The sequence below is a fragment of the Delphinapterus leucas genome, chromosome X (genome assembly GCF_059928025.1).
Source record: "Delphinapterus leucas isolate spDelLeu-1000000601 "Yukka" chromosome X, BTC_Dleu_Yukka2, whole genome shotgun sequence".
Taxonomy (NCBI): domain Eukaryota; kingdom Metazoa; phylum Chordata; class Mammalia; order Artiodactyla; family Monodontidae; genus Delphinapterus; species Delphinapterus leucas.
This window is the reverse complement of record NC_143150.1, coordinates 2,828,399-2,855,539: the sequence shown is the minus strand read 5'-3', so window position 1 is coordinate 2,855,539 and position 27,141 is coordinate 2,828,399. Positions and strand designations below refer to the sequence as shown.

The 27,141-nt window shown below is 47.6% G+C and overlaps 1 protein-coding gene across 2 annotated transcripts; it reads left to right on the top strand.

Annotated features, from left to right (window-relative positions):
- Positions 1-27,141, top strand: NSDHL (NAD(P) dependent 3-beta-hydroxysteroid dehydrogenase NSDHL). 2 transcript variants are annotated; one of them, XM_022565934.3, is made up of 8 exons: positions 6-203; positions 6,255-6,369; positions 9,869-10,027; positions 16,593-16,739; positions 21,019-21,147; positions 23,464-23,606; positions 24,853-24,955; positions 25,755-27,141. In XM_022565934.3, the coding sequence occupies exons 1-8, from the start codon at positions 154-156 to the stop codon at positions 26,085-26,087; spliced, it is 1,179 nt and encodes a 392-aa protein (XP_022421642.2). In that variant the 5' UTR covers positions 6-153; the 3' UTR covers positions 26,088-27,141. The 2 variants fall into 2 exon arrangements, with proteins under 2 accessions (XP_089760133.1, XP_022421642.2); XM_089904007.1 differs by lacking the exon at positions 16,593-16,739 and having other exon boundaries at positions 1-203.

Here is a 27,141-nt window from a genome sequence, read left to right as displayed (position 1 = left end):
GGCCTGGCCTCATTGGGCAGGATCACGCCGCGAGCGCCGACTGGCTGAGCCAGCACCAAACCGAGCCAATTCCCTTGGTGGAAGAGCCTCGGCAGATTCTCGACTCACGCGGGCGGGGAGGAAAGGGTGCTGCAGGCCGCTGGATCGCTGAGGATGAAGGCTGCGGACGCGCTGGGGACAGCCAGGGGGCCGCCTACGGACGGGTAAGGGTTGCGACCTCGCCCTTGTGTCGGCGACAGGACTGGAAGGGTTGGGTGGGGCGATCCGGGTCGGGGACTCTCTGGTCTGGCCTGAGATTGAGTTAGGGTCAGAGAAGCCAGAGAAGAGCGTCACCTTTCGTGTTGGAGCAGACACTGTACTCACTGGGCAACTGAGACCCGGAGAAGGGAAGGGACGTGCCAAGCCTTGTCGCAGAGGTTCGGACGTCTGGGAGTTAGCGGCCAAATGCAGCTGAGGCTCTTTCTTTGAGCGTGTCCCTTCAAGAGCATCCCCTGCCTCTCAAGTAGGTTCCAAGACAGGATCACTGTAGTTCTCGCCTGGCTTAAAGCAGCCCAGGGAAGTGAGCTGGAGGCCTGGGAGCAGACTTCGAAGGGAGTGAAGCAGATATGAGCGTGAGAGGGAGCAGGTCATCAAAATATATTCTTTTTGGCACCCAAACACTCCAGGTGGATAGTGAGGGGCATTGCAGGCGGAGACACCTCCTGAGCAAAGTCACAGGAGTTTTGGAAGTGTGAGACCTGCCTGGAGAATTACAATGGGACGTGTGCTCTCAGCCCTTACCTGCTTCCCCTCTGGGCAGGGGACAGAGCATAAGTTTCTCAGGCTGAAAAAAGCCTGAGGTTTATTGACATTCATTAAACGACAGTGTTCACCGACCTTCTGCCCTTTACCCTCTTCCTCTTTGAGCATAAACCAGGTCCAAAACCTTGCAGTCATATTTGACTCTTTTCGTGCCCCCTTCCCATTAACCAGCCTCCAAGTTCTATCCATTTTCCCCCTTAAATGCCGTTTCTTTTCTCTTTCCCACCTCTGCTGCTCGCTCCTCTCCCACTCCAGGCCTTCAGCAGCAGCCTCCCTATGAGTACAAGCCAGACAGCCAGCCCCTCTGTTTGACTCACGCCTCCAGGGCCTTAGAACTTGGCTTAGGGATCTCCTCTCCGCCTGGGTTTACCCTCATCGGAAGTCAAAGGCACTTCTGCAATGTTCTGCTAAGCCTGACTCCCACCCCAGATGCTGGACTCCCTGAATGCCTGTGCTGTGCAAGGTTCTCTTTGGCAATGGCCTTGTGAATGAGGGAATGTATGAGTGACTGAGCTGACACCAGGGTGCTTTTTTACAACTTTTTGACAAGTTACAGCTCCCCTTTTACCCCTGGGGCTTGTTTCAGCCCTACAGCAACTCTGAAGTCTGTGGGAAGGATCGCTGCTCTACAGATGAGGCCTCTTACACCAGCCGCAGCAGCACAGTTCAACCCATACTCTCCATTCCAGGGTCCTTGCCGGCCCTCCAGGGGCTCACAGCCTGGCGGGCCAGGACAGATGTGGCGGGGAGAAAGCCTAAAGCTGTGTGCTGTGTTAGAATGAGAACAGAAACCTGTTCTGAGGAAGCTGCTCACCTTGCCCGGGGAGGGGGAGGAGGTTTCGCAGAGGTGACAGCTGAGCAGAGCAGCTCACCGTGGAGAGAACAGGGAGAATATTCCAGGGGGAGGGAACAGCATAAGCTAAAGCTCTCAGGCTGGCTTTGTCAGTGGCCACCACAAATTCAAAATCAGGGCCTTTCTGTGTCCTAAAAGTAAATAGACCAGCAGAGAGATGAATGGCCGACAGAAGCACAGAGACACCTCAGATCCATGAAAGGACAAGACTGAGCTGATTGAGACTTTTGGGGAAGTGGTGGGAAGCCTTGGATGTTGTTGGCGTCGTTCTTCCACAGACTAGGGTATCGAGCTCGCGGTGGCCACAGTTTAGCTTCCTGCACTGAGTCTGTGGACAGCAGCAGGCCAGGCCCGGACTACCCCAACACACCCCTCTGAGCTGCTCTGGATTTCCCCTTCACAAAGAGCCTGGTCTCCCACGTCCGCAAAGGAAGGAACACTTGTCTCTATCTGGTTCGAAATGGACAGACTATCCCGTCCTTTTGTCCCCAGGACTCGCTAGCTGGAGACTCTCCCCAGCAGGAAGGCGGTGATGGGCTCACTCCCTTCTCTCTGTATCTAATCCTATCAGTGACCTTCCGCCCCCTTGCCCAGAAGTGGAGCCAGGCGCTTGGGTTTCCCTAATAGAAGATGGTTCTCTTCCTAGATTGTTTTTAGCCTAAGGCCTTGTCCCAGTGCGTATAGAGGAACAAGGGCATACGTACGTTGCTCTTTGGGGTCTTATTTTCTCACTTACAGCTGTTCGTGTGAGTGTATGTGTGGTACAATAGACAGAACTGAAAATTTACCATTTTAACCATTTTGAGTGTACAGTTCAGTGGCATTAAGTGCGTTCACATTGTCGTGCAACCATCATCACCACCATCCGTCTCCAGAACTCTTTGCATCTCGTAGAACTGAAACTCTGTATGCACTAAGCATCACTTCCCGGTTCTCCCCCTCCCCCAGCCCCTGGCACCCTCCCTTCTACTTCCTGTGTCTATGAATTTGACTACTCTAGGGACCTCATGTAAGTAGAATCATATAGTACTTGTCCTTTTGTGTCTGGCTTCTTTCACTTAGTATAATGTCTCCAAGGTTCTTATTTCACTTAGCTTAAGTTCATCCATGTTGTAGCATGTGTCAGAATGTCCCTTCTTTTCATTTTTATTTTATTGTTGTAAGAACACTTAAGATGAGATCCACCATATTAATAAATATCTGAATGTACAATAGGTACAACACACCTCTAGAGCTTACTCATCTTGCTTAACTGAAACTTTCTGCCCGTTGATCAGTAACTCCCCCTTTCCCCCTCCCCCAGCCCCTGGCAACCACCGTTCCACCCTTTGATTCTGTGAGTTTGACTACTTTAGGTCCCTCATATAAGTGGAATCATGCAGTATTTGTCCTTCTGTGACTGGCTTACTTCACTTAGCATAATGTTCTCAAAGTTCATCCATGTCTCATATAGTGGAATCTCCTTTTTTAAGGCTTAATAGTATTCCGTTGTGTGTATATACCACATTTTCTTTATCTATTCATCCATCAATGAACACTTAGGTTGTTTGCATGTTGGCTATTGTGAATAGTGCTGCAATGAGCTTGGGAGTACCCATATCTCTTCAAGATTCTGGCTTCAACTCTTTTGAATATATACCCAGAATTGGAATTGCTGGATCATATGGTGGTTTGGTGGTTCTATTTGAATTTTTTAAGGAACCTCCATACTGTTTTCTACAGTAGCTGTATCGTTTTTCCATTCCCACCAACAGTGTACAAAGGTTCCGATTTCTCCACATCCTCGCCAACACTTATCTTTTGACTTTTTGATAACAGCCATCCTGACAGGGGTGAAGTGGTATCTCATTGAAGTTTTGTTTTACATTTCCCTGATGATTAATGACACTGAGCATTTTTTCATGTACCTGTTGGCCATCTGTACGTCTTCTCTGGAGAGATGTCTATTCAAGTCCTAAGCTCATTTTCTAATCAGGTTATTAGTTTGGGTTGGATTTTTTTTTCTTTTTTTTTTTTAGCTATTGATTTGAAGTTCCTAATACAGTCTGGAGATTAACTCCTTATTAGATACAAGTTTTACAGATATTTTCTCCCATTCCATAGTTGCCAGAATTTCCTTCATTTTTAAGGCTGAATAATATTCCATTTTATCTGTTTATCCATCAACAGACACTTGACTTGCTTCCACCTTTTGGCTGCGGTTCATAGTGCTGCCATGAACATGGGTGTACAAGTATCTGTTCAAATCCCTGCTTTCAGTTTTTTGGAGTATGTACCCAGATGTGGAATTGCTTGATCCTACGGTCATTCTATGTTTAATATTTTTAGGAACCACCATACTGTTTCCCACAGCAGCTGCACCATTTTACGTTCCCACCAACAGTGAACAAGGGTTCCAGTTTCTTTACATCCTTGTCAACACTTGTTATTTTCTGTTTTCTGGGTTTTTTCGATAATAGCCATCCTAACAGGTTTTGATTTGCATTTCCCTGATCATTAGGGAGGTTGAGCATATTTGCATGTGCTCATTGGTCATCTGTAAAGTGTATCTTTTTTAGAGAAATGTCTGTTAAATCACAACTCTTCTTGGTGTTCATTTGGACGTGAACATATATCACATGGGGGATTTAGGTTGCAGGGGAGGGGGGCTGCCAGTGGGATCTGATTCATTCCCTAGGCTAGACCTGGGTACCCAGCCTCTAGAGACCACTAAAGTATCAGCAAAATTCTTATCTGGCTTAAAGTATTTACAGACTTTAAAATAATTTGTATATAATTTGAGACAAATTAGATTTGGTTTTGTTTTTGTCTTTACAAGAGGCTGGTTTGCTGAGAATTGTATGTGCATTATTTGAAAGTTATGTTATGGATCCAGGCTCCCTCCGCAAGCCCTAGGGGAGGATCCTTCCTGCCTCTGCCAGCTTCTGGGGGCTCCAGGTGTCCCTGGGCTTGTGACCACAGCACTCCAAATGCTCTCTGCCCCCTCTCTGCCCTCTCATTTCCTCATGCTTCCCTGAGTATCAGGAGAGACTGAGTAAGAAGCCAGCAGTGGGTATTGGTGAGTGTAACACCACCAGAAAAATAACAAACCCATTTGCCCCCAGTGAAGCTCCTGCATCTTAGATGGGGGTGTCTGTGTGTACGCGGTTGAAAGCAGAAAGCGTGGGTGCGTACACACACCGTGTATGCATGAGTGGATGTGTGAGGGCCAAGATGTAGTGGTGAGCAAGACAGACAGGACCTCTAGGCACACTGTTTGCTAGGCCTTGGTGCAGGTGCCCAGATCCTTGTTCCCCGGCGGATGCACATTGAACCAAATGGATAAAATGTTCGCCGGCCACATCTGTTTAGGGAGAACAGATGACAGGGCCATCTGCCGACACAAAGAGGATTGTGGTGTACAAGGCAGATGGGATAGGCCTAGAGCCACAGGTGAACTTCGCTTATGCGTTGGTGTGCTTTCTAAAAAGTTCTGTGAAAAATGAAGTTTTGAAATACATTTCCTAATAACTTCCATTGTGGTTGCAGAAATATGTGTCCCCAAAATGGCTCCATCAGACATTGAGGGTCCTAACATCCAGGCCACAAAATCATCTCCTACAGGGACACATGACAGTGTGTGTGTGTGTGTGTGTGTGTGTGTGTGTGTGTGTGTGTCTAATTGGGCTGCCTGCCTGCCACCTCCTCACTGAAGAGTATTCTCTGAATCTAGCCTTTTGCAAGCAGTTAGACTTTCTTTGTCATGGATTTTGCCATCCCCGGGTGTTAGGGGATCTGTGACTTAGGTAAATTGACCACTGCCAAGAAAGCAGATGCAAGACCGAATGCATTGTAACCCCAAAGTGAACGGCTGCTCTTTGTTTGCAGTTCAGTGGTTTGGTCTTGTTGTGGGACTTTATCACCTGATATGCTTTGCTACTGTCTCCTGGTTATGAACTGCTGGGTCCCCACCACACTCTGACCACTTCCCGAGGGTTTCTGGTGGCCCCAGACACTCTGAGTTCTATATGTGGTCAGGGTGGCTTTAACTCCACCAACAAGGAGAGCTCTGTCTCTTCTTACTCTTCCTCCTCCCAGCATCCCATGCCCTGGAACCATGGGGATGAGCACTGAGTCTGTTTTATTGAGCTGCAGCAAAGAGACATGGCTTGAGCAGATTGATGATACACTTTCTGACAGTGCCAGGACTGGAACCTGGGCCTCCCCGGGTCTGTGCGTTTTCCCACTGCGCTGCCACAGTCTACTAGTCTACTGATCGACTCGAGAGACATAGGCAGTAATTGAAGTGCTGTGGGAAAAGCTGTGGTGCTAGACATATTCTTTTCATTGTAACTGATGGATGAGATTATTTAACTGGCTTCCTGTTCTGCCTGTAGCCAAATATACAGTGAGTTATGGGCCCAGTCAGGCCCTTCTCTGAGGGCAGCCTGCATCAAAACAGGAATGTTCGCTGAGTGCTTCATCCAGCAGCTAAAGCTGTGGTTGAGCTCTTTGTGAAAACTCCATGTGTGCGTGTGCGGGGGGGCATCCACACAGAGCACTAATAACTGAAAGATGGTTCAGTTTATGTAACATGTCTGTCTCTAAATATGTCTTTAAGGACCGAAAAGTTGACTGCAGACAGGGCCAAATTTGCAGCTGAAATGGAACAAGCAGCTGGTGAGCCAGTGCGAGACCCGGGCACATGGACACATTTGACAGAAGACATTGCAAAAGTGAGTACGAAAAGGGTTAACCAAAACCAGGTAAGGGGAAAGTCGAACACATACATACCAACAAGACATTGATACGTAGCTACGGGTTAAAAATCGTATTTGGTTCATTTATTAAATCAATCAATGTTGAGTATTGTTTCTTTATAGAAGATAATATATCTTTATTTAAGGGACCAGTTACTTATTGCTGTGTAACAAACTCTGTCAGAATGTAGTGGTTTAAAACAACACCCATTTCTTTGTTCACGATTCTACAGGTTGGGCTCGGCCCAGCAGGGGGCAGGGGTTCCTTGGTGGGTCTCCCCTGGGCTTGCTGTCACAGCTGCTATCATGGGGACCCTGAGGTGTATGTTCCAGGCAGCCTCACACACATGGCAGTCACTGCTGGCTGTCAGCTGGGTGCCTCGGTTTGCCTTCACGTGGCCTCCAGCAGGTTAGACTGTGCTTCTGGGTAGAATGGCAGAAGGCTTTCCAGGGCCAACAAGGGCGGTAGCAAGGCCTCCTAAAGTCTAGCGTCGCAAGTGTCAGAAGGGACTTGAAGGAATTGTCAGGCCTCTTGGAGATTTTTCCACAAAGATCTGCAAAGGGTGGGTTGGATTCACTTTTGCTGAACAAACACTTCAGAAATGAAATCACACCAAGGTAAAAAATGTGTTTATATCAAATGTTAGTAAATTAAGGATTCCCAGGAGGTTGCCAGAGGTCAGCAGATCACCCTGGTTTTAGTGTACAGCTCAGAGTAAGGCCTTCTCTATGCCTCTGTAGTTGACTGTTAATCTGAGATTCTAGTGCTCAGACAAACCACCAGAGCTCCTTGCCGTCTGTAGTTCATTATTTGTGTGAATCAGGACTTTACTCAGCAACCAAAAACAATCTGGATTCGGATGCTTGTTCGTTCTCATTGATTGACTTTATAGGAAGTAGAAGTTACACAAAGTGCTACAATAAAAAGAACACTTTCACCCTAACTTATATATACATTCTCTGTAAGACTTCTCTGAGAAAACGGCCCACGGCTAAAGACAAGGGAAAACAGAAAAGGATGGAATAAACCCAGTGACCTGGAGCATTCTCTTTTCTCAAGATCATATTGCAATGAAATAGTATGTCTAGATGGCTTTCTTTCCTATTCTTTTTTTTTTTTTTTTTTTGCGGTACGCGGGCTTCTCACTGTTGTGGCCTCTCCCGTTGCGGAGCACAGGCTCCGGACGCGCGGGCTCAGCGGCCACGGCTCACGGGCCCAGCCGCTCCGCGGCATGTAGGATCTTCCCGGACCGGGGCACGACCCGTGTCCCCTGCATCGGCAGGCGGACTCTCAACCACTGCGCCACCAGGGAAGCCCCTCTTTCCTTTTCCTATTCTTAAAACTGTCTCCAAGATGTCAATTTTATAACTCCCAGCAGTAACCCATTCTTGAGTCTCGCTACCTGTTTCCAGTCTGGGGTTTCATTCTTACTTGTTAGTGCGTGTTCCTTCTTGTCTGCTGGGCCCACTTGCCCCATGCCATCTTTCATGGCCGTGAAAAGTTAAGTGGTTATTTCACATGATCTCCTGTAACCGAATACCATGGTTCCATCCCACATCTGACTTCTCTGGGGTAAATGCCAGCTCTGTCCTCATCATTACAAAGCTCTCTGTGGCACAGCTGCTGACCCACGCTTCCCAGGCAATATTGGCGCAACATTTCAATATAATAAAAAAATCCACGTCACTGTCAAAGAGAGGAGTACGGATTGCTCACATTTAAAATCATGAAACGAGATTGCACTAGACACAGTAGCACGGTTATTTGATTTGTTTTTAATTAGACCATATCAGCCTTTTGAAGCAACTGTAACTAGAGATTGCAGATAATATAAACAAGAGACTCTGAAATCCTTTGGGATGCCCTTAGACATGTCTAGTTCAGACCCTCTTTGGGCTCAGGCAAGTGTTTACTAAACCGGGAGGATAAGGGATTGCCGAAAGGGGGATCAAGTGGGATTTGTGTAATTTCATTTGCCTATGCCCTGGGGGTGTGTTAGAAATTTTAGTAAAGGTGCAAATAATGTAGCGTGCTATGATTACATGTATATGACAGTAATTGAAGCATAGACGAGAATGGGCTTAAAAGATAATTTGGTGCGGGGGGGTGGCACAGTGAGGCTGACTCTGTCAGGAGATTACAAATGCCTGAACAAATGATGCTAAAGCTACAGAGCCATCTACAGATGGCCTGGTGGACTCCACTAACAATACCGTTCCAGATGGGATGACAGGTTGAGAGGGGTAGATCCATAGAAGAGGCTCTGGCACCCCTGCAGTCTCCTGCATGTCTCAATTATATAGGCATTTAAGGCATACATAGCAGGTTGGTTGGTTGGTTTTTTAATCAGGAGCAGAATTTCTTTAAGATCTCTACTTACCATCCCCAACTTTGATTTACTGTACATGAGCTCAGGGAAGAATGGGGGTTTGTCATCTTAAGGAAGCCCAGATATGGTTTTACAAAGACCCCAGGGAGGAGGGATATAACAGGTCCTCCATCTGGGACCCTTATAGCCAGCTTCATCAGCGTACATCAGCTACAGTTTTGCATCGACTCCCTGGAGTCAGAATATTTAAGTGCCTGCATGTGGTGCACTGTCCTTCCTTTATCCCCAGTTACCAGAGTTGGAATTTAGCCAAAAGAGCGCATGTGTTGCGGAAACTGAAATGTAAACACCATAGCTCTCCCCTAATTTTTCAACAACTTCCTCAGAGCTCAGAGAAGGGGAAGCAAAGCCCTGGGCCTGGCTGGTGAACAGCTCACCCATCCTCCCTGCAACCCCACCAGGAGATCCCATCAGACAAAAGCACAGTCTTACATGGATGTGCTAAGGCGAGAAGGGGTTAGGTGACGAGCCCTAAGCCACACAGCCAGCCCTATAGTGGTTGGGGAGCAAAGGGGGCTGACTTTGCCCCGCAAGTAAGGAAACTCTGCTTTCTCCTTTCTGATATTTTAAGTGCACACTGTCAATTGAGTGGGTGGCACGTTTTGATTTGTTTTGTTTTTCCATTCACGTGTGTGGTTGGTTGGTTGGTTGGTTTGCTTTTTGCCTTAGAAGTGCCAATGGATCAGCTATTGGGAACAAGAAGGTGTCACTTTTTTTCTTTTTTTTTTTTTGCCACCCTGTGTAGCTTGTGAGATCTTAGATCCCCGACCAGGGATCGAACCTGGGCCACGGCAGTGAAAGCGCCGAGTCATAAGCACTGGACCGCCAGGGAACTCCCCTCAGGTCATCCAGTCTAACCAAAGTCTGCCTCAGTATCATTTGCTATCCTGCCTCTCCTGATCCCAGGAGAGAAGGTTGGCATTGGTGATAGGACACCAGAATTATATGAAGCTTCCAACTTGGCTCAAGAAGAGTTTCAAACTAAGAGATGGACCTGCCATCGCAGTGGCTCATGGTCTGTGAGTCCAGGCTCTTAATAGTTCTCAGCACACCCGTACCCCACTGCCATCCCTCCCTTTCTGCAGGCCACGAAATGCACAGTGATCGGAGGCTCTGGGTTCCTGGGGCAGCACATGGTGGAGCAGCTGCTGGCAAGAGGCTACGCTGTCAACGTATTTGACATTCGGCAAGGGTTCGACGATCCCCGCGTGCAGTTCTTCCTGGGCGACCTCTGCAGCCAACAGGTAACAGACCACCCAGCCTTGCCGATTGCCCCAGGCCCCTGAAGGGAGACTACCAGACTTACGCTGCTCAGAGGCCAGCCAAGCCGTTGTTTCTAAAACAAAAGTTTTTTTGAAAAATTGTAAAGTTATAGGAAAGAATTTAACACACACCCACATTGTTACTAGTGAGAATGAGTAACTGTCATCTCTGTCACTACTACTCCACTCTGCCCTGGTAGTTCAAAGGCAAGTGTGGCCAATACATAAATGAGTGGGGTGTAGCTGAGTAGCAATAAAACTTTATTTACAAAAAGTTGTCCGCAGGCCATAGTGTGCCGACTGTGGCCCCAGAGTGTATATCCAAAAGTGCAATTGCTGGAGTTTTTTTTTTAATTGAGATATAATTCACATTCCATAAATTTCACATTTCTAAAGTGTACAGTTCAGTGGTTGTTAGTCTGTTCACAAAGTGATGCGTCCCTCACCGCTATGTAATTCCAGAACATTGTCACCACCCAAAAAGGAAACCCCAGGCCTGCTAGCAGTCATTCCCCGTTTCCTGTCCTCCCCACCCCCGCCAGCCCTTGGCAGCCATACGTCTCCCATCTCTACTCTGGACACTTCACATAAGTGGAATCATAATATTTGTCGTTTTGTGACTGACTTCTTTCCCTTAATGTTTTCAAGATTTAGCCGAATTATAAGGGTGTTAATATTTTGAATTTTAAGATGTTGCCAAATTGCTCAACAAGGCTGCTTTGTCACTTAAGTTCACAGCAGCTGTGTGGTAGGATCCCCATTGCTCATGTCCTTGCCAGCACTTGGTATTCTTAGACTTTTTGGTATTGCCCTTCTGGAGAGTGTGAAGTGCTACCTCAGTGACGCTTAGTGTCACATGTGCCCCCTGCACGGGTGGCTAGGCGCCACGCCTTTTCCTGACCCTCTTCTGTAAAATGCGTGTCGCTGACCTTCGCTCATTTGTCTTTGGCTTTACCTTGTTCTTCCTAGGGATGTGTAATTCCTTTCTATTTGAGACAGTCCTTCGCATGTTGTATGTATCACAGTGGCTTCCTTCAGCCTGTCACTGGGCTCTTCTTCTCGGCTTTGGCATCATTGGCTATAGTTTGTTTATTTGTTTGTTTTAGATTTTAAGGCCATGGCTTCCCCTGCAGCCCTGTCAAATTCCAGGCTGTCTTCCTTACCCAACCCTCCCCACCTGTGGGCCTGGAGATGGGGTAGAAGTCTTCCTTGTTCATCATCACTGCTCTCACCCTGACCCGAGCTCCCTCCAGCTTTGAAGGTAATACCAGCAGGCTGTACATACCCTAGTACCCTTCCTTGTGGCCATGATCCACAGCCACCTTCTCCCTTTCCCAGGTGACTCCATCTCAATTTCTCAGTGGTTTTAGCTCCTGGCCAAGGTCAACCTCATCATAATTGTTGGCAAGTTCAGTATTCACACGTATGATCCTGCCAGTACCCTCGCCTTGGCCTCCGCTCCCATTGTCATTCCCTAGACCCGGACCTCGGTCATCCCCAGTGAGTGTGTCCTCTCTGTGATCTCACTTACAGGTGTTGCACTGTGAGCCCCAGCTCCTATCTTTCCAGTTCACAGCCTCTAAGACCTCCACTCTACCAGGTCTGTGACCCACCCAGGCATCTGGCCCTTTCCCACTATCCCGCACCCCATTCAGAGCCTCCCTGCTGTCAAGTCTATGGCTGACTTTCTCCTGCATGATTCTCAGCCCTCATTGTACGTATCAGTCAGAGTTGTCCAGAGAAATAACCAGGGAGACATGGATTGTGGGGGCTGGCAAGTCTGAAATTTGCAGGACAGGCCGGCAGGCTGCAAGCTCAGGCAGTCCTGAGGCAGATTTTCTTCTTCCCGAAACCGCAGCTTTTACTCTTAGGCCTTTCAACTGATTGAATGAAGCCCACCCAGATTATCAAGGATAGTCTCCTTTGATTTCAAGTCAACTGATTGTAGATGTTAACCACAGCTACAGAATATCTTCAGAGCAGCCCCTGGACTAGTGTCTGCTGGAAAAATGGACACATAAACCTCCCCATCATGTTGTACTTCCTGGGTTAAACCCCAGCCCTGGTTAAATCCAGTTCTACGTCCGTGGGGTGTCTCTGTGCAGCCAAACGGGGCTGGAGAAGAAAACACAAGCTTGTTGCCTCTTTCTTCACGGTCGTGGTCTTCAAGCGACCCATGTACCTTCCGGCACCATATCCACAGACCTACACTCTTCACGTGCTTAGCCCTGGAAATGGTCCAGGCACCAGCTAGAGCCCATGTCCTCTTCCCTACTTGGTGATTCCTCTAGGGATTCTCCACCCTCTCTCCTTGATCAGCAAGCTGTCCTTCTACCAGATCGCAGCCATCAGCACAGCATCACCATCTTAAGATGCGGCTTTAGCTACTGCCCCACTTTCCCCTTGTGGTAGTTTGTTCTCAGCACCTCTGACTGCTTCCCTCCATTGTCTCATAGCAGCACTCCAGCTAGGTCTTCACCTAACAGCCACTGATACAGCCACCAGGGACCTGGAAGCGACCAGATCTGGTGGCCACACCGCGCTTCTCATCTGCCTGGACCCTTCCCCGGCATCTGATAGCTTCTTCACTCACCACCCGCTCACTTCTCCTCCTGCCTCACCAATTGCCCCTCCTCAGTCTCCTTATCTCTGTAATTTCTAAACTTGGCAGGATCCAGGCCTTATTCCTTAGATCTCTTTTCTCCAAGCACACTTAGTGTCCTGGTGAATCCACTCCGGCTCACAGATTAAATACAGTCTAGAAGCTAATAAGCTCCAAGCTTGAGATCTCCAGCCTCGTGTCTATCCAGCTGCCTGCTGGCTATCTCTCTTTGTGCTGTATCTAAAATTCAGCTCCTGGCTCCCTGCTACAAGCTGTCCCCCTCCCCCAGCACAGCCAACCTGCTCCTACTAAAGTCCTCACCATCTTGATAAATGCCCACTCTGTCTTTCGGATTGCTTTGGCCAGAAACTTTAGATTTATCCTTGATTCCTTTCTCTTCCGTACCCTCGATCCCATCCATCACCAAATCTTGTTGACTCCACTCTCAAAGTAGATCTCCAATCCATCAGCTCCTCACCCCTTCCATTACCACCCTGGTCCAAGCCACCACCCTTTTAATGCATAAATCAGACTTCAGGGCTCCTCTGTTCAGAAGCCTCCAGGGGTGTCCAGTCCTATTTATAGCAAACATACAGACCTGAATAATCACCCACTAGGCCCTGCGTGATCCGACCTCACCCGCTCCCACACTCCCCCTCATTGCTCCGGTCCAGGTACACTGGCCTCCTTACTGCTTCTCAAACTCACCAACTGAGTTCTTGCCTCAGGACCTTTGCACTCGCTGCTCCTTCTGTCAGGAATGCTCTTCGTGAACCACAGAGCTTGTTCGGGAAATTCCTGTAAGTCTTTGAGCACCTTATGCTAAGCATCCGGCCCCTCTGGATCTCCCTTACTCCGCTTTGTGTTTCTGTGTACCACTTGGCACTAGCTGATATACTCTGTGTAAACTTAGGTATCTGTGCCCCCCACCCAGAGAATGTACCCTCCTTGATGGCAGGGATATGGTCTCATTTGATCACTGACATGTCCCCTCAAAGGAGACAGGCTCTTTAGCAAACTTCAGCTCCCCTCCAAACCACTCCCCCACAACTCCCATGCTATCGTTGCCAGTATTTCGCTTCCAGGTTTTCTTCACCCTGAAGACGGTGAAGGACGAGGGAGGGATCGACTGACGTCTCCACTCACCAGCACCTCTCCTGTCCCGTTTCTGTCTCCCAGGTTCCTTCCTCTTCCTGCTGAAGCGTTTCCTGTAGCATTCCCCCCAGCGAATATCTGTGCACAGTAAACTCGCTGAGTCCTTTTATGCCCGAAAATGTCTCTATTCTCCCCTCACTCATGAATGCTAGTTTGGCTGCAGGTGGAATTCTAGTTTCACAATTTTCCCCCCATCGCTCAATCTGAGCATCGTTCCTTTGTAGGTCAGCTGAGTTTTCCTCATGACTTTTAGGATTTTCTTTTTTGTCCTTTATGGTCTGTAGAGAGTATCTCTAGGTCTGAATTTTAGTTTTCTTTTTGAATCCCACTCAGCACCTAGTGGGCCTCATTTTGAGAAAATTCTTCAAATATTGACTCTACCCCCATTCTTTCTGGAAGCCTTACTGGACATACAGTAAAGTTTTTCGTTATATTCTACATGTCTCTTAGTCTCTCCTCCATGTGTTCTTTCTCCTTCTGTCTTTATAATATTTTATAGATTCTCGCTATTCCATATACACTCACAGCCAGGCCTGTTTCATCTGTATCCCCTCCCCACCCTCAGATTATTTTAAAGCCAAACCTAGACATCTTGTCTTTTTTTTTTGTAAATATTTCAGTATTTGTTGCTAAAAGATAAGAATCCTTTGAAAAAACACAACTCCATGACCACACCTAAAACATATTGACAATTCCTTAATTTCTAACCAGTGTCCAGATATCTCTGAATGTCTCACAATGTTTTTGTATAGTTGTCTTTCCAAATAAGGAACCAAAAAGGTTGAGGAGTATTGCATGGATCTTGCAGATTTCATCCCCGTGGTGTTGTTGAACATGTCCGTGTAGGTTATATTAAATACATTAAAATTATTTTCACCTGTTTCTTTTTACTTTTTTATGTTTTTTTATTTTTTTACTTCTATTTATTTAATTTTTTTGGCCATGCCACACAGCTCACGGGATCCTAGTTCCCCGAACAGGGATTGAACCCAGGCCTCCCCCCCCCGCCACCCCACAGCGGAAGCGCAGAGTCCCACCCACTGGACCGCCAGGGAATTCCCACTTTTTCCTTTTTTAATGTGGCTACTACAAAATTTGAAGTCATATCTATGCTTTCTATTATATTTCTAGTGGAGTAAAGACTGCATCTGGTTCTGGTTTGGTTTTTTTCCGTTGGGGCATCATGGATTGATACCCCAACAGCCATAAGCACACCTGGTGCTCAGATTTTGCTTTCTACACACCATTGCCCATAATAGGAACCAGGGCTTCTTGGGAAAATAGCCTATGCAGGACTCTGGGGCAGGGTAGGTAGTACGAGGTGAGCCTGGAATATTTTCTTAGGACAAAATTAAGGACGTACTCAAAAACTAATGAGAATATGTCAAAAAGACACAGGAACCAATTTGAAGAGCCTCCACTGGCCAAATCTGGGACATTTTGCGCCTCACCAAATATAATAGTAGTGGATTACACAGAGGGAAAGGTACCTTTTTGATGGCCAGAATCAGGCAGCCATCACGTTAACCAGATGATTGGATCAACATCACCAACAATGGGACAGACTGGGTGATGCCCTGAGAAGGTCATAATGTCACTGGTGTGATGTTCTTGCCAAAAGTATTAAATCTAAAAGACTAATCCAAATTGAGGGGACATTATTGGGACAGTTGGGGAAGTTTGGATAGAGACTAATGATTGCATAGGAGTATCCTATCTGTTACATTTCTTGCATACGATGAACGTTTTGTGGTTATTTAGGAGGATGTCTTTGTTCTTAGGAGGTGCCTGGTGAAGACTTGAGAGGCTAAGGGGCATGACGTCTACAGCTTACTCTCAAATGGTTTCAAGGAAAAACGTCATGTCTACATAGAGAAAATTGTGGCAAAATGCTAATAATCGGTGGATCTAGGCACATAATTCATGGTTGTCTTTCTTTTGGTGATGTTAGTATCTATTGATCATTCCTAGATCTTATTACTTAGTTAAGGTTTCACAAAATGGTGACATGCTATTATTGTCTCTTTATTTCTTAGCTCAAATCTTTGTACCTTGTGCAGATTAAATGCTTGACTCTTTCCCTTTATTTGCCACTTTGCAAAAGGAATTCTTACTCTTACTGGGGATCAAATTGTCCCTTCCTTTTTGGCCAGTGGGAGCGTCTTCAAGTTGGCTCTCGAGTCCTTTTAACAGGAATTACTTTCTGGTGTGACAAGGTGTTCCTGGCTCATCTTGTCTGTTTCCTGCCCCAGATCTGCAATCAGCCGTCGATCTCAGGAGCTCTGCTTCCCTGTAGCAATAAATTAAACGTACATGTTTTTGTCTCAGGTTACTGTTTTATGTCTCGTTTCACAGAAAGGAATGCTGCTGTGTATTGGGTATTTACACCGTCTTTTCATATGATTCATAATGTGTATCTATGGGCTCATCTTCCCCAGGAGCTTTAACTGCAGGTGCCCTGAATTGTACCCCACCCACCCACCACCCATGAGGCGCAAAGGCAAAGATGCTGCCTTTCTCTGGATCCCACAGGCTTCTCATGCCCCAAACCAGTTTTTATTTGGGCCCAGGTAATGGGGAGGGGGGTGGTTAAAGGGACAATATGGTTTCTGCCATGTACTTATGTGTTGTTTGACTCTTTTACAATGAGAATGTATTTCTGTGTTGATTGTAGAATTATTAAAGGGCAAGACACCTACATGCCCTAGATTGGAGAGTGGTAATGTGAGGAGGATGTTTACCTGTCTAAAGCAGGAGGGATTTTTTTTTTGTCTTTGTTTGCTTCTCCAGGATCTGTACCCAGCTCTGAAAGGTGTAAGCACAGTTTTCCACTGTGCATCGCCCCCACCATCCAGTAACAACAAGGAACTCTTTTACAGAGTGAATTACGTTGGCACCAAGAATGTCATTGAAACTTGCAAAGAGGCTGGGGTTCAGGTAAGGGGAAAGCTGGAATGAGTGCTGTCAGGAGCGTGTGATGGCCCTTTCCAAGCGTGTGGGGACCAGGGCTCTTGTTCTCTTCCTGTGCCTAGCCAGGCTTGCTTCCTAAAGTGTTGTGGAGAGCCTAGAAATTCAGCCCTAGGACCTGCTGAGCATCTGAACAGACCATCTGAGGACCCTAAGGTTTATTAGTCTTGGTTAAAGAGCTACAAAATTTAGAAATTGCTTGTATTTTTTTTATTGTGGCTTAAACATATATATATATATATATATATATATAATGTAAATATATATAAAACATAAAATTTACCATTTTAACCACTTTTAAGTGTACGGTTCACTGGCATTAAGCACATTCACATTGCTGTACAACCACCGCCATCATCCGTCTCCAGAACTTTTTCATCAGCCTAAGCTGGAATCTGTACCAATTAAACACTAACTCTCTCCTCCCCCAGCCCCTGGCGCCCACCATCCTGCTTCCTGTCACTGTGAATTTGACTCTAGGGACCTCGTAGAAGTGGCGTCAAACAACATGTGGCCGTTCGTGTCTGACTTACTTTACTTAGTGTAACATCTTCAGGGTTCGTCTGTGCTGTAGCAGGTGTTAGAACACCAGGGCTGTTTCCAGGTTTTGACACGGGGAGGGGTAAGGGTAAACTGGGACGAAGCGAGAGAGTGGCATGGACATATACACATATATATATACATATATATATACGCATATATATATACATATATACACTACCAAACGTGAAATAGATAGCTAGTGGGAAGCAGCCACATAGCACAGGGAGCTCAGCTCGGTGCTTTGTGACCACTGAGAGGGGTGGGATAGGGAGGGTGGGAGGGAGGGAGACGCAAGAGGGAGGAGATATGGGAACATATGTATGTGTGTAACTGATTCCCTTTGTTATAAAGCAGAAACTGACACACCATTGTAAAGCAATTATACTCCAATAAAAACGTTAAAAAAAAAAGTTTGTAGGGGACTTCCCTGGCAGTCCAGTGGTTAAGACTCTGTGTTTCCACTGCAGGGGGTGCGGGTTCAATCCCTGGTTGGGAACTAAGATCCCGCATTCTGTGCAGCGTGGCCAAAAGAAAAGAAAAGAAAGAAAATCTAAAACTTTGTAAAAATAATATCATGTTGAATATATCTTCCTGCAACTTGCTTTTTTTTTTTTGCAGTACGCAGGCCTCTCACTGTTGTGGCCTCTCCCGTTGCGGAGCACAGGCTCCGGACGCGCAGGCTCAGTGGCCATGGCTCACGGGCCTAGCCGCTCCGCGGCATGTGGGACCTTCCCAGACCGGGGCACGAACCCGCGTCCCCTGCATCGGCAGGCGGACTCTCAACCACTGCGCCACCACGGAAGCCCCCAACTTGCTTTTTTTCCCCAACATTATGTTTTTGATATTTCTCCATCTTGATATACATAGCTCTGGTATATTCACTGAAGTGGCAGGATTGCTCAGTGGGTAACAGTGCAGGAAGTGTTTTTTTTAATGTAGTATTTAGGGAATGTCTCTCAATAGAGCAATCAAAAGATTGGTTACTGTGCTTTTCTTTTCAAAGATTTAAAGTGTTACTTCCCACATTTAAATCCTTAATCCACCAGGAATTTATGTCTGTATATGTTCTGAAGTAGACAGAGGATGTTTTGGTGCTCAGCAGCATGTATTATACGATCCATCCTTTCCCCGCTGTTCAGCGCCCTATGCAGCACATCTGTGCGGGCCTGTTCCCGGCTCTCAAACTCTCTTGGCCCCTGTGCCCTGCCTTAGGATGAACCTCAGTATCTAGTGTAGGACAAGTCACTCCCCCAACCATGTTCTTCAGAATTTGCTTGTCTACCCTCAGAATGGGAGAAAATATTTGCAAATGAAGCAACTGACAAAGGATTCATCTCCAAAATTTACAAGCAGCTCATGCAGCTCAATGTCAAAAAGACAAACAACCCAATCCAAAAATGGGCAGAAGACCTAAACAGACATTTCTCCAAAGAAGATACACAGATTGCCAACAAACACAGGAAAGGATGCTCAACATCATTAATCATTAGAGAAATGCAAATCAAAACTACAATGAGGTATCACCTCACACCGGTCAGAAGGGCCATCATCAAAAAATCTACAAACAGTGAATTCTGGAGAGGATGTAGAGAAAAGGGAACCCTCTTGCACTGTTGGTGGGAATGTAAATTGATACAACCACTATGGAGAACAGTATGGAGGTTCCTTAAAACACTAAAAATAGAGCTCCCATATGACCCAGCAATCCCACTCCTGGGCATAAACCCTGAGAAAACCATAATTCAAAAAGAGTCATGTACCAAAATGTTCATTGCAGCTCTATTTACAATAGCCAGGACATGGAAGCAACCTAAGTGTCCGTCGACAGATGAATGGATAAAGATGTGGCACGTATATACAATGGAGTATTACTCAGCCATAAAAAGAAATGAAATTGAGTTATTTGTAGTGAGGTGGATGGACCTAGAGTCTGTCATACAGAGTGAATTAAGTCAGAAAGAGAAAAACAAATACTGTATGCTAACACGTATATATGGAATTTTTTTTAAAAATGGTTGTGAAGGGCTTCCCTGGTGGCGCAGTGGTTGAGAGTCCGCCTGCCGATGCAGGGGACACGGGTTCGTGCCCCGGTCCGGGAAGATCCCACATGCCGCGGAGCGATTAAGCCCGTGAGCCATGGCCGCTGGCTGGGCCTGAGCATCCGGAGCCTGTGCTCAGCAACGGGAGAGGCCACAACAGTGAGAAGCCCGCGTACCGGAAAAAAAAAAAAAATGGTTGTGAAGAACCTAGGGGTGGGACAGGAATAAAGACGCAGATGTAGAGAATGGACTTGAGGACATGGGGAGGAGGAAGGGTTAGCTGGGACAAAGTGAGAGAGTGGCATGGATTTATATATACTACCAAATGTAAAACAGCTAGCTAGTGGGAAGCAGTCACATAGCACAGGGAGATCAGCTCGGTGCTTTGTGACCACCTAGAGGGGTGGGATAGGGAGGGTGGGAGGGAGGGAGATGCACAAGGGAGGAGGTATGGGGATATATGTATATGTATAGCTGATTCACTTTGTTATAAAGCAGAAACTAACACACCGTTGTAAAGCAATTATACTCCAATAAAGATGTTTAAAAATTGAAAATATTTTATAAAATTAAAAAAAAAAAGAATTTGTGTATTCTTAGCCCTTTGCTCGTATACATTTTAGAACCAGCTTGTCGAGTTCCTTGATAAAGCCTGTTGGAAATGTTACTGTAATTGCCTCAAACCTAAAGGTAATTTGGGAGAGAATTGATATCTTTCAAATATTGAGTCTCCGTATCCATAAATACATACATAATATGTCTATTTATCTCTCTCTTTAATGTCTTTCAATAGAGCTTTATACTTTACTTCATAAAGGTTTTGTACATCTTTTGTTAAATTTATTCCATGTACCTTGCTGTTGGTACACATTACATTTTCAACTGCTACTGCATAGGGGCACAGTTAATTTTTGTATATCGATTTTGTACTCAGCAACTTTGCTGAACTCTAATATTTTCTGTATATTCGTAGTGCTTTGTATGTAGACATTTGCAACACCTGTAAGTGGCAATAGTTTTGTTTCTTCTTTTCAAATCATTATACTTTGTTGTTTCCCTTATCCTACCATGCTGGCTCGAACTTCCAGGACCTTGTTGAATAAAAGTGATAAAGATGTGATTCGAGCTAACGGTGTTCAGTTTAGGATGGACTGCCCTTAACCAGATAGCTGGAAGCTACGAACCCTCGTAAGAAAGCAACTTCCTTTCAAATAGCATTTCACCAGTGGACATGTGCACGTGCCCGTTCGTGTGTGCTGACGTGCCAAGGTTGGGATCAGAATCACCAGGATCTTTTGCAGACAGGCATCTCCCTCGAAGTTTGTGGGCTATCCTTCCCCCATGGAGAATCACTCCCATAGTGAGATACCATGAATAATGGAAGTCTGTTCTATCCCTTGGTTGTGATAAGAGGGGGGAAAATGTGAAATTCACTGTTTTAGAGTGTGATACCATAATGTGTCTCAAATCCCCATACCTGCAAAAGATGGTGATCTTTGCATTATTTTAAGAAGGCCTGAAAAGGGAAGGCATCATAGTAAAGAATCTGTATGGGGCGAGGGTTGTGAACACGTGCCATTTGATTCTCTTTCCTACCTGACCATCGTGATGTTTAAACAGTGATCGTTCCTGACTCATTTTTTTTTAAATCTTCTGTTCTCTGCCAGAAACTCATTTTAACCAGCAGTGCCAGTGTCATCTTTGAGGGTGTCGACATCAAAAATGGAACCGAAGACCTCCCTTATGCCAGGAAACCCATTGACTACTACACAGAGACGAAGATCTTACAGGAGAGAGTACGTACCTGAAAACTGGTTGAGTGAGTGACAAACGAGGTCCATGAACGTCTACAGAATTTAGATTCTTAAGAAGAATGTTTATGAACATAGGAAGTTAGTATTCTGACGCCTAATATGTAAATTGGGCAGTAAAACCTGTGGATGGAATTCAATTTCAAAGATAATAACAGAAAAAATAATAACATAATAGCTTAATGTGGCCAGACACTACTCTGTATTTTACGAGGAGCTGCCTCACTTAAACTTCGCAATGACCCCATAAGGCAGGTACTGTTACCGTCACCAGGTTACAGAGGAGGACAGTTGGTGCAGAGAGATTCGGAAGCTTCCTGAGGTCGCGCAGCTCTAGAGCCTGCACTCAACATGTATACCATGCAAGTTAATGAACTGCTCCAGCAATCAGACAGTTTATGATGACCCAAAGTGGCAGGCAGAACTCAGGCTAAACACTCAAGTGTGTTTTGATTTGAACACACCTTCCTAGTGGCACTCTTGCACCCCCTGTCCTTTTTTTTTTTTTTTTTGAAATTAAACAATGGAAGGCTCTTGCTTTATTTTAAGGAAAAGTACTTTTTCACTTGGCAAGCCAGCTTCACCAGGGAGCACCTGGTTGTAGCAGCAGTCTGGGCCAAGTAGCAGAGACTGTGACAGTAGCCAGCTCCGGGACTAACGTCCAGGAGAATATTACCCTGAAGACACCCGATACTGTAGGCCATGGATGCTCATCGGCCACAGGCAGCTCACCATAGCCAGGCAGCTGTGAGTTTGCCTCTCCCAGCTGTTGGCAGCGGGCCACACCTACTGAGGTTTTCTTTCGCAGCCGGTATGTATGGAACCAGAGCTTAACGCCAGATTGGCCAGAGTCCCCCTGCGCGGCCTGAGTGTCAGCCGCCTCCCATCTGTTTGCTATTACTCCAACCCAGCAAGTCCCAAAAGACCTCATCTGCCGGGAGACCCAAGGGCTTCCCAGTGCAGCACATGGAGGCCTAGCTTTTGCAAGCTCCAGTCCTGGGTCTGCCCACCTGCTCCTTGGAGCACAGAGAGCCTCACGTAGCTCCCACCTGCTCAGACTTGGCCCAAGGAGCGCTAAAGCTTCCACTGGGCCCCGTGCACCCTCCTCCAGCGCTCCTGGGTCTCCCGCCCACTGGGCTCAGGTGCTGCAAGTGGCAACTGTGGTTCAGACCATCGTCATGTCACTTGCACTGACTCTTGGGTGCTCTGCTGGAAATGAGCTAAGCCTGTAAACGCCTCTGGCAGTAACTGTGCTGGAGCCTCCAGTTGGCGGCAGATGTCAAGCTGCTGTCGGCAACGTGCTGACAGATAATAGATGGAGTGTGGTGTTATCTAGGACTCCCGGAGCTTTCTTCTCTTTAGTAACAGAGATGAGCCTCGGCTAGAGGGCATTTGAAGGCTTATTTAGTCATTTCCTCTGTCCCTGTGGGGACCAGGGCCTGGTGGGGGGAGAGGAGAGGCAGCTCCACCTTTGGGTAACTCCGATCATTGTGAACACAGTCAACAAGTGGCTTAAGCTCACTGGACCAAAACGTGAACAAGGATTTTGCCACCACGGAGTAGAAATCCTAGGTGAGGTGGGCCATCTCGTTTCAGCAGCACACAGCCTTGGCAGTAGTACCATCGTGGTCCCCATTTTTAACAACAACCTATCTGATCCTTTGGGAAGTTTTGTTCCCTTTGAGACAAAACTTGTTTCTCTGTACTTGAAGCCCTTAAGTTCTAGCTTGTACATTAAGCCACACAGAACATGGCTCTGAGGATTCACCCGACATGTTGGTTCATCTGTTTAGCTACTGAGTTGCTGCCCTGTTTCTCCCAGACCCTCCCCCTTCTCAGCCCCTTCTTCCTGGCCCAGTTGGCTTCATCAGAGTCCCTTCCTAGGAGGTGGTACTCAGTTCTGACCACAACAGCCCAGGACTGGTGGAAACATACAGTTGACACATGGAGCTTAAGTCAGGAGCCGGTTTGGTGGCAGCAGCCTTACTGAAGGCCCCCAGCTAACTCATTAACTGGATCTCTCAGATATTTTCCACAGACTGCTGCATTCATGCATTTTAGTGTTTAAACCCAAACCCAGGCCCTTCTGTTGGATTCTACTGGTTTCGACCCAGCTCTCTCCTGTGTTTTCAGATTTGGGTGTTGGAGTGGGGAAAGGGATACAGAAGTAGTCCCGAATTGTAAGTGTCACTGACGTGAGTCTGCAGCCCGGGGCAGTGGGCGGCATCCATGCCCCCGTGCGAGGACCTGTCCCCTGGGGAGCATGTCTGCAGCCCACATGGTCCCTCTGCTCTCCCGCAGGCGGTACTGGGTGCCAACGATCCTGACCGGAATTTCGTAACCACAGCCATCCGCCCTCATGGCATTTTTGGCCCAAGGGACCCCCAGTTGGTCCCCATTCTCATCGAGGCGGCCAGGAAAGGCAAGATGAAGTTCATGATCGGGTAAGTTGGCTGCTCTCCTCCCCGCACCCCCCACCCTGGACACAGTCGGCTCTTGCCTTACGTGGCCTTCTCTGCTGCCCGCTGCTCACTTCCTGGGGCTGCCACAACAAATGAGGCTTAGAACAACAGAAATGGATTCACTCCCAGTGATGGAGGCAAGGACTCCAAAATCCAGGTGTGGGCAGGGTTGGCCCCCACTGGAGGCTCTGAGGGAGAGTCTGTTCCAGGCCTCTCTCCCAGTCTCAGGGGGCTGCCAGCAACCCTTGGCGTCCCTTGGCTCGTAGACCCGTCACTTCAGTCTCTGCCTACATCTTCATGTGACGTTCTTTTCTCTGTGTGTCTGTACCCAAACATCCCTCCTCTTATAAGGACACCAGTCATTGGGTTTAAGGCCCACCCTACACTAGTGTGACATTATCTAAACTAATTACATATTCAAAGACCTTATCTCCAGATAAGGTCATAGTCACAAGTTCCAGGGAGACATGGATTGTGGCAGGACGCTCTTCTGCCCCGTGAACCCTCTCAGGTAGGCTGCGAAAACATTTGTGTCCCTGTTTGGAAATTCCGGAAACAGGCTCAGAGGGGAAACAATTGGCCCAGGGTTAAGGGCCAAGCCCTCCGCTCTCCTTGCATCTAGGAAGGCGGGGGTAGGTGTTAACATTCCTCCTCTGGGCAAGTGCAAGTGGGAGGGCCGCTGCAGGTGATGAGACTGGGACTGTGTCCCCAGTGTACCTTTCCTTCCCTCCCTCCCTCCCTCCCTCCCTTCCTCCCTTCCTTTCTTCCTTCCTTCCTTCCTTCCTTCTCTTTTCTCCCTTTCTTTCCCCATTTATCCCTGTGCCTTGCCACTTTGCCTCCCTGCCTTTCACTTGGCTTCCCTGCTGTGGGATTTGAAAGAGACAGTAGAAAACTCTGAGGCCAGAGAAAGGCATTAGCCCAGAGTGCCCTGGAGGGAGTTCAGAGCTGCTGCCCTAATTAGAGCCCAGAGCAGACAATACCAGTGTTGGCCACACTGGGACGGGGCAGGCAGGGCATGGGACTTGCAGATTCATTGGTGGGCCCTTAAATATCCCACTGGCCCTGAGGGCCTAGGAGCCCTGGTCTCCTGCCCATCTTCAACTGTTACGGATGCCCAGGTGTGCCAGGGGCTGGCATTGCCAAGGCGGGTCCTGGCCCTGGGTCCACGTGCAGGGGCTCTACCAGGTTCTCCCCCGACGCAGGGAACCCATTCCTTGTGCACATGCAGGAACGGGGAGAACTTGGTGGACTTCACCTTCGTGGAAAACGTGGTCCACGGACACATCCTGGCTGCAGAGCACCTCTCCAGAGACACAGCCTTGGGTGGGAAGGTAAGGCACCTGCTTCTACCTGCTTCTACCTGCTCGGCAGCAGCCGGCCCACCCCTTCCTGCCCCTGTGTGTCCGCCTGCCTTCACAATTCTCCTCCCAGTGATTGGACCCACTGGCAAGTGGCTTCTGTGACCCTGCATCCTGGCAAAGCTGCTCTAGGATCCCACTGGGCCACGGTTGAACCCCTCTGGTGGGGCGAGGTCAGCTCTCACGCAGAGATGAGAGAGCACACGCGGACTCCTTTCACTCCCACTCCTAGGGCCCCCGTCTTCTTTGTTTCTCACTCCGACCTTTGGAATCCCCCGTATTTGGGCATCATTTTTTTCTCCTGGACCTCTGCCATTTTCCCCCTCCTGTAACTCTCATTGTGGCGCGGGTATGGTGGGTAGGGCTTTTAGTATACACCAAAGACAGCACGTTTCAGAAATGTCATATGACCCGTTCGTTGCATCTGAAGATAAGATGATTTACTGCATTTACCGTGATTAACACAATTATTAAATTAACAAACGTACCTTCCCAAGTGCAATCTAAGCTTCCCTTGAAATCCTGTCATCGCCTGAAAGCTGCCACTGGCTCATACTTGCAGACTTGAGGACCACGTGAAACGCTGCGGTCTGTGTAGGCTTAATAACCGCCTCACTTTTGAGCTGCCTTGCAAAGGAACTGGGGCGGGCAGGCAGGGAGCGGCCACTGGTTTCTCAAAATACTGGTCCTGGCTGAGCTCCAAGCTCCAAGCATGGCCTGCTGCCCCATCCTGCTGGGGAGCAGTTCCTAACTTCTCCTTCCCCCCCTGCAGGCTTTTCACATCACCAACGATGAGCCCATCCCTTTTTGGACTTTCCTGTCCCGCATCCTGACAGGCCTCAATTACGAGGCCCCCAAGTACCACATCCCCTACTGGGTGGCCTACTACCTGGCCCTCCTGCTGTCCCTCCTGGTGACGGTAATCAGTCCCATAACCCAGCTTCAGCCCACTTTCACACCCATGCGGGTCGCGCTGGCTGGCACATTCCATTACTACAGCTGTGAGAAAGCCAAAAAGGTCATGGGCTACCGGCCGCTGGTCAGCATGGATGACGCCGTGGACAGGACCGTGCGGAGCTTTCACCACCTGCGGAAGGTCGAGTGAGGCGGCCTGGAGCCCGGGCCCTTCCACGCGTTCCCCAGCCGATAACTCTCTCCTTCCAGTGAGTTTCTTCTGAGCTTAGGTCTCCCCCGGCTGGTTCTATGAGAGCACACCCACCCTTCTGTGACTCCGAGGGTGGCGAAATCAGCAGGCGTTTCTTCTTCGTAGGACTGGATTTAGATTTCTTAAAATAGGGCAGCTTCCTAGTCTACTGTTTTGTATTCTCTCCCTCTCCCCCACCCGCTTCCTCCTGGGTTCCTTATCATTCCAGTGGCCTTGTAAACAATCAAAGAAGCCGTAGGGAAGAAACAAGCCATTTGCTGATTGAGGAGGGGGTCCTAGACTTATTTCCATGCAGACTGTTCAAGGAGCCACAGATGACAGATACCCTAGAGAAAAGCAGAAGTTATAAACACATGGTGAGGCTTCAAGTGTACATTTTAAATAGACACAGAGTTTAGAGCAAAAACTTTTAAAAAGCTTGAGTAACTGTAACCCCCCCAAATCCCTGGGGAGAAGAGCCGCCAGTTGTTCATCTCCTTACATGCTCCCAAGTTCTCTCTCAGGTACAGCTGGTGTGCCTGCCTGCAGTATTTTTTCATACAACATTCTTTCATGGGCACCTTTCTCTTTATCCACAGAGCCCTGTGTCCTTTTAATGGCAAGGTGGTGGTCTGCCCGAGTGGCATGCCGTTTGAAGCTGTTTAGCACCTCTCCTAACATGGGACATTGGGCAGGTTGACAGTAAGCCATGGAGAAGGTCAGAGAGAAGAGTACCCCCTTTATCTGCTTGGAGTTTGGGCAGAAACAGCCCGAGATGATGCAGAAAGGGCTACTTCCCTGCGGCTCACGCTCATAGAACCCTTCAGGCCAGTTTCTGACCGTCATAGCACATATAGTGATTCAGCGTTCTTTATTTTCTGGTGCTCTGCTTACAGAATCTGGTTTCTTCTCAGACTCATTGAAATGTAACCTTAAAGACTTCTGTTTGCTTCTCTGCCTTTGTGCAAGGGTGGGGAGACAGCTGGGGAGACTGGAATAAAGTGAAGGTATTGTA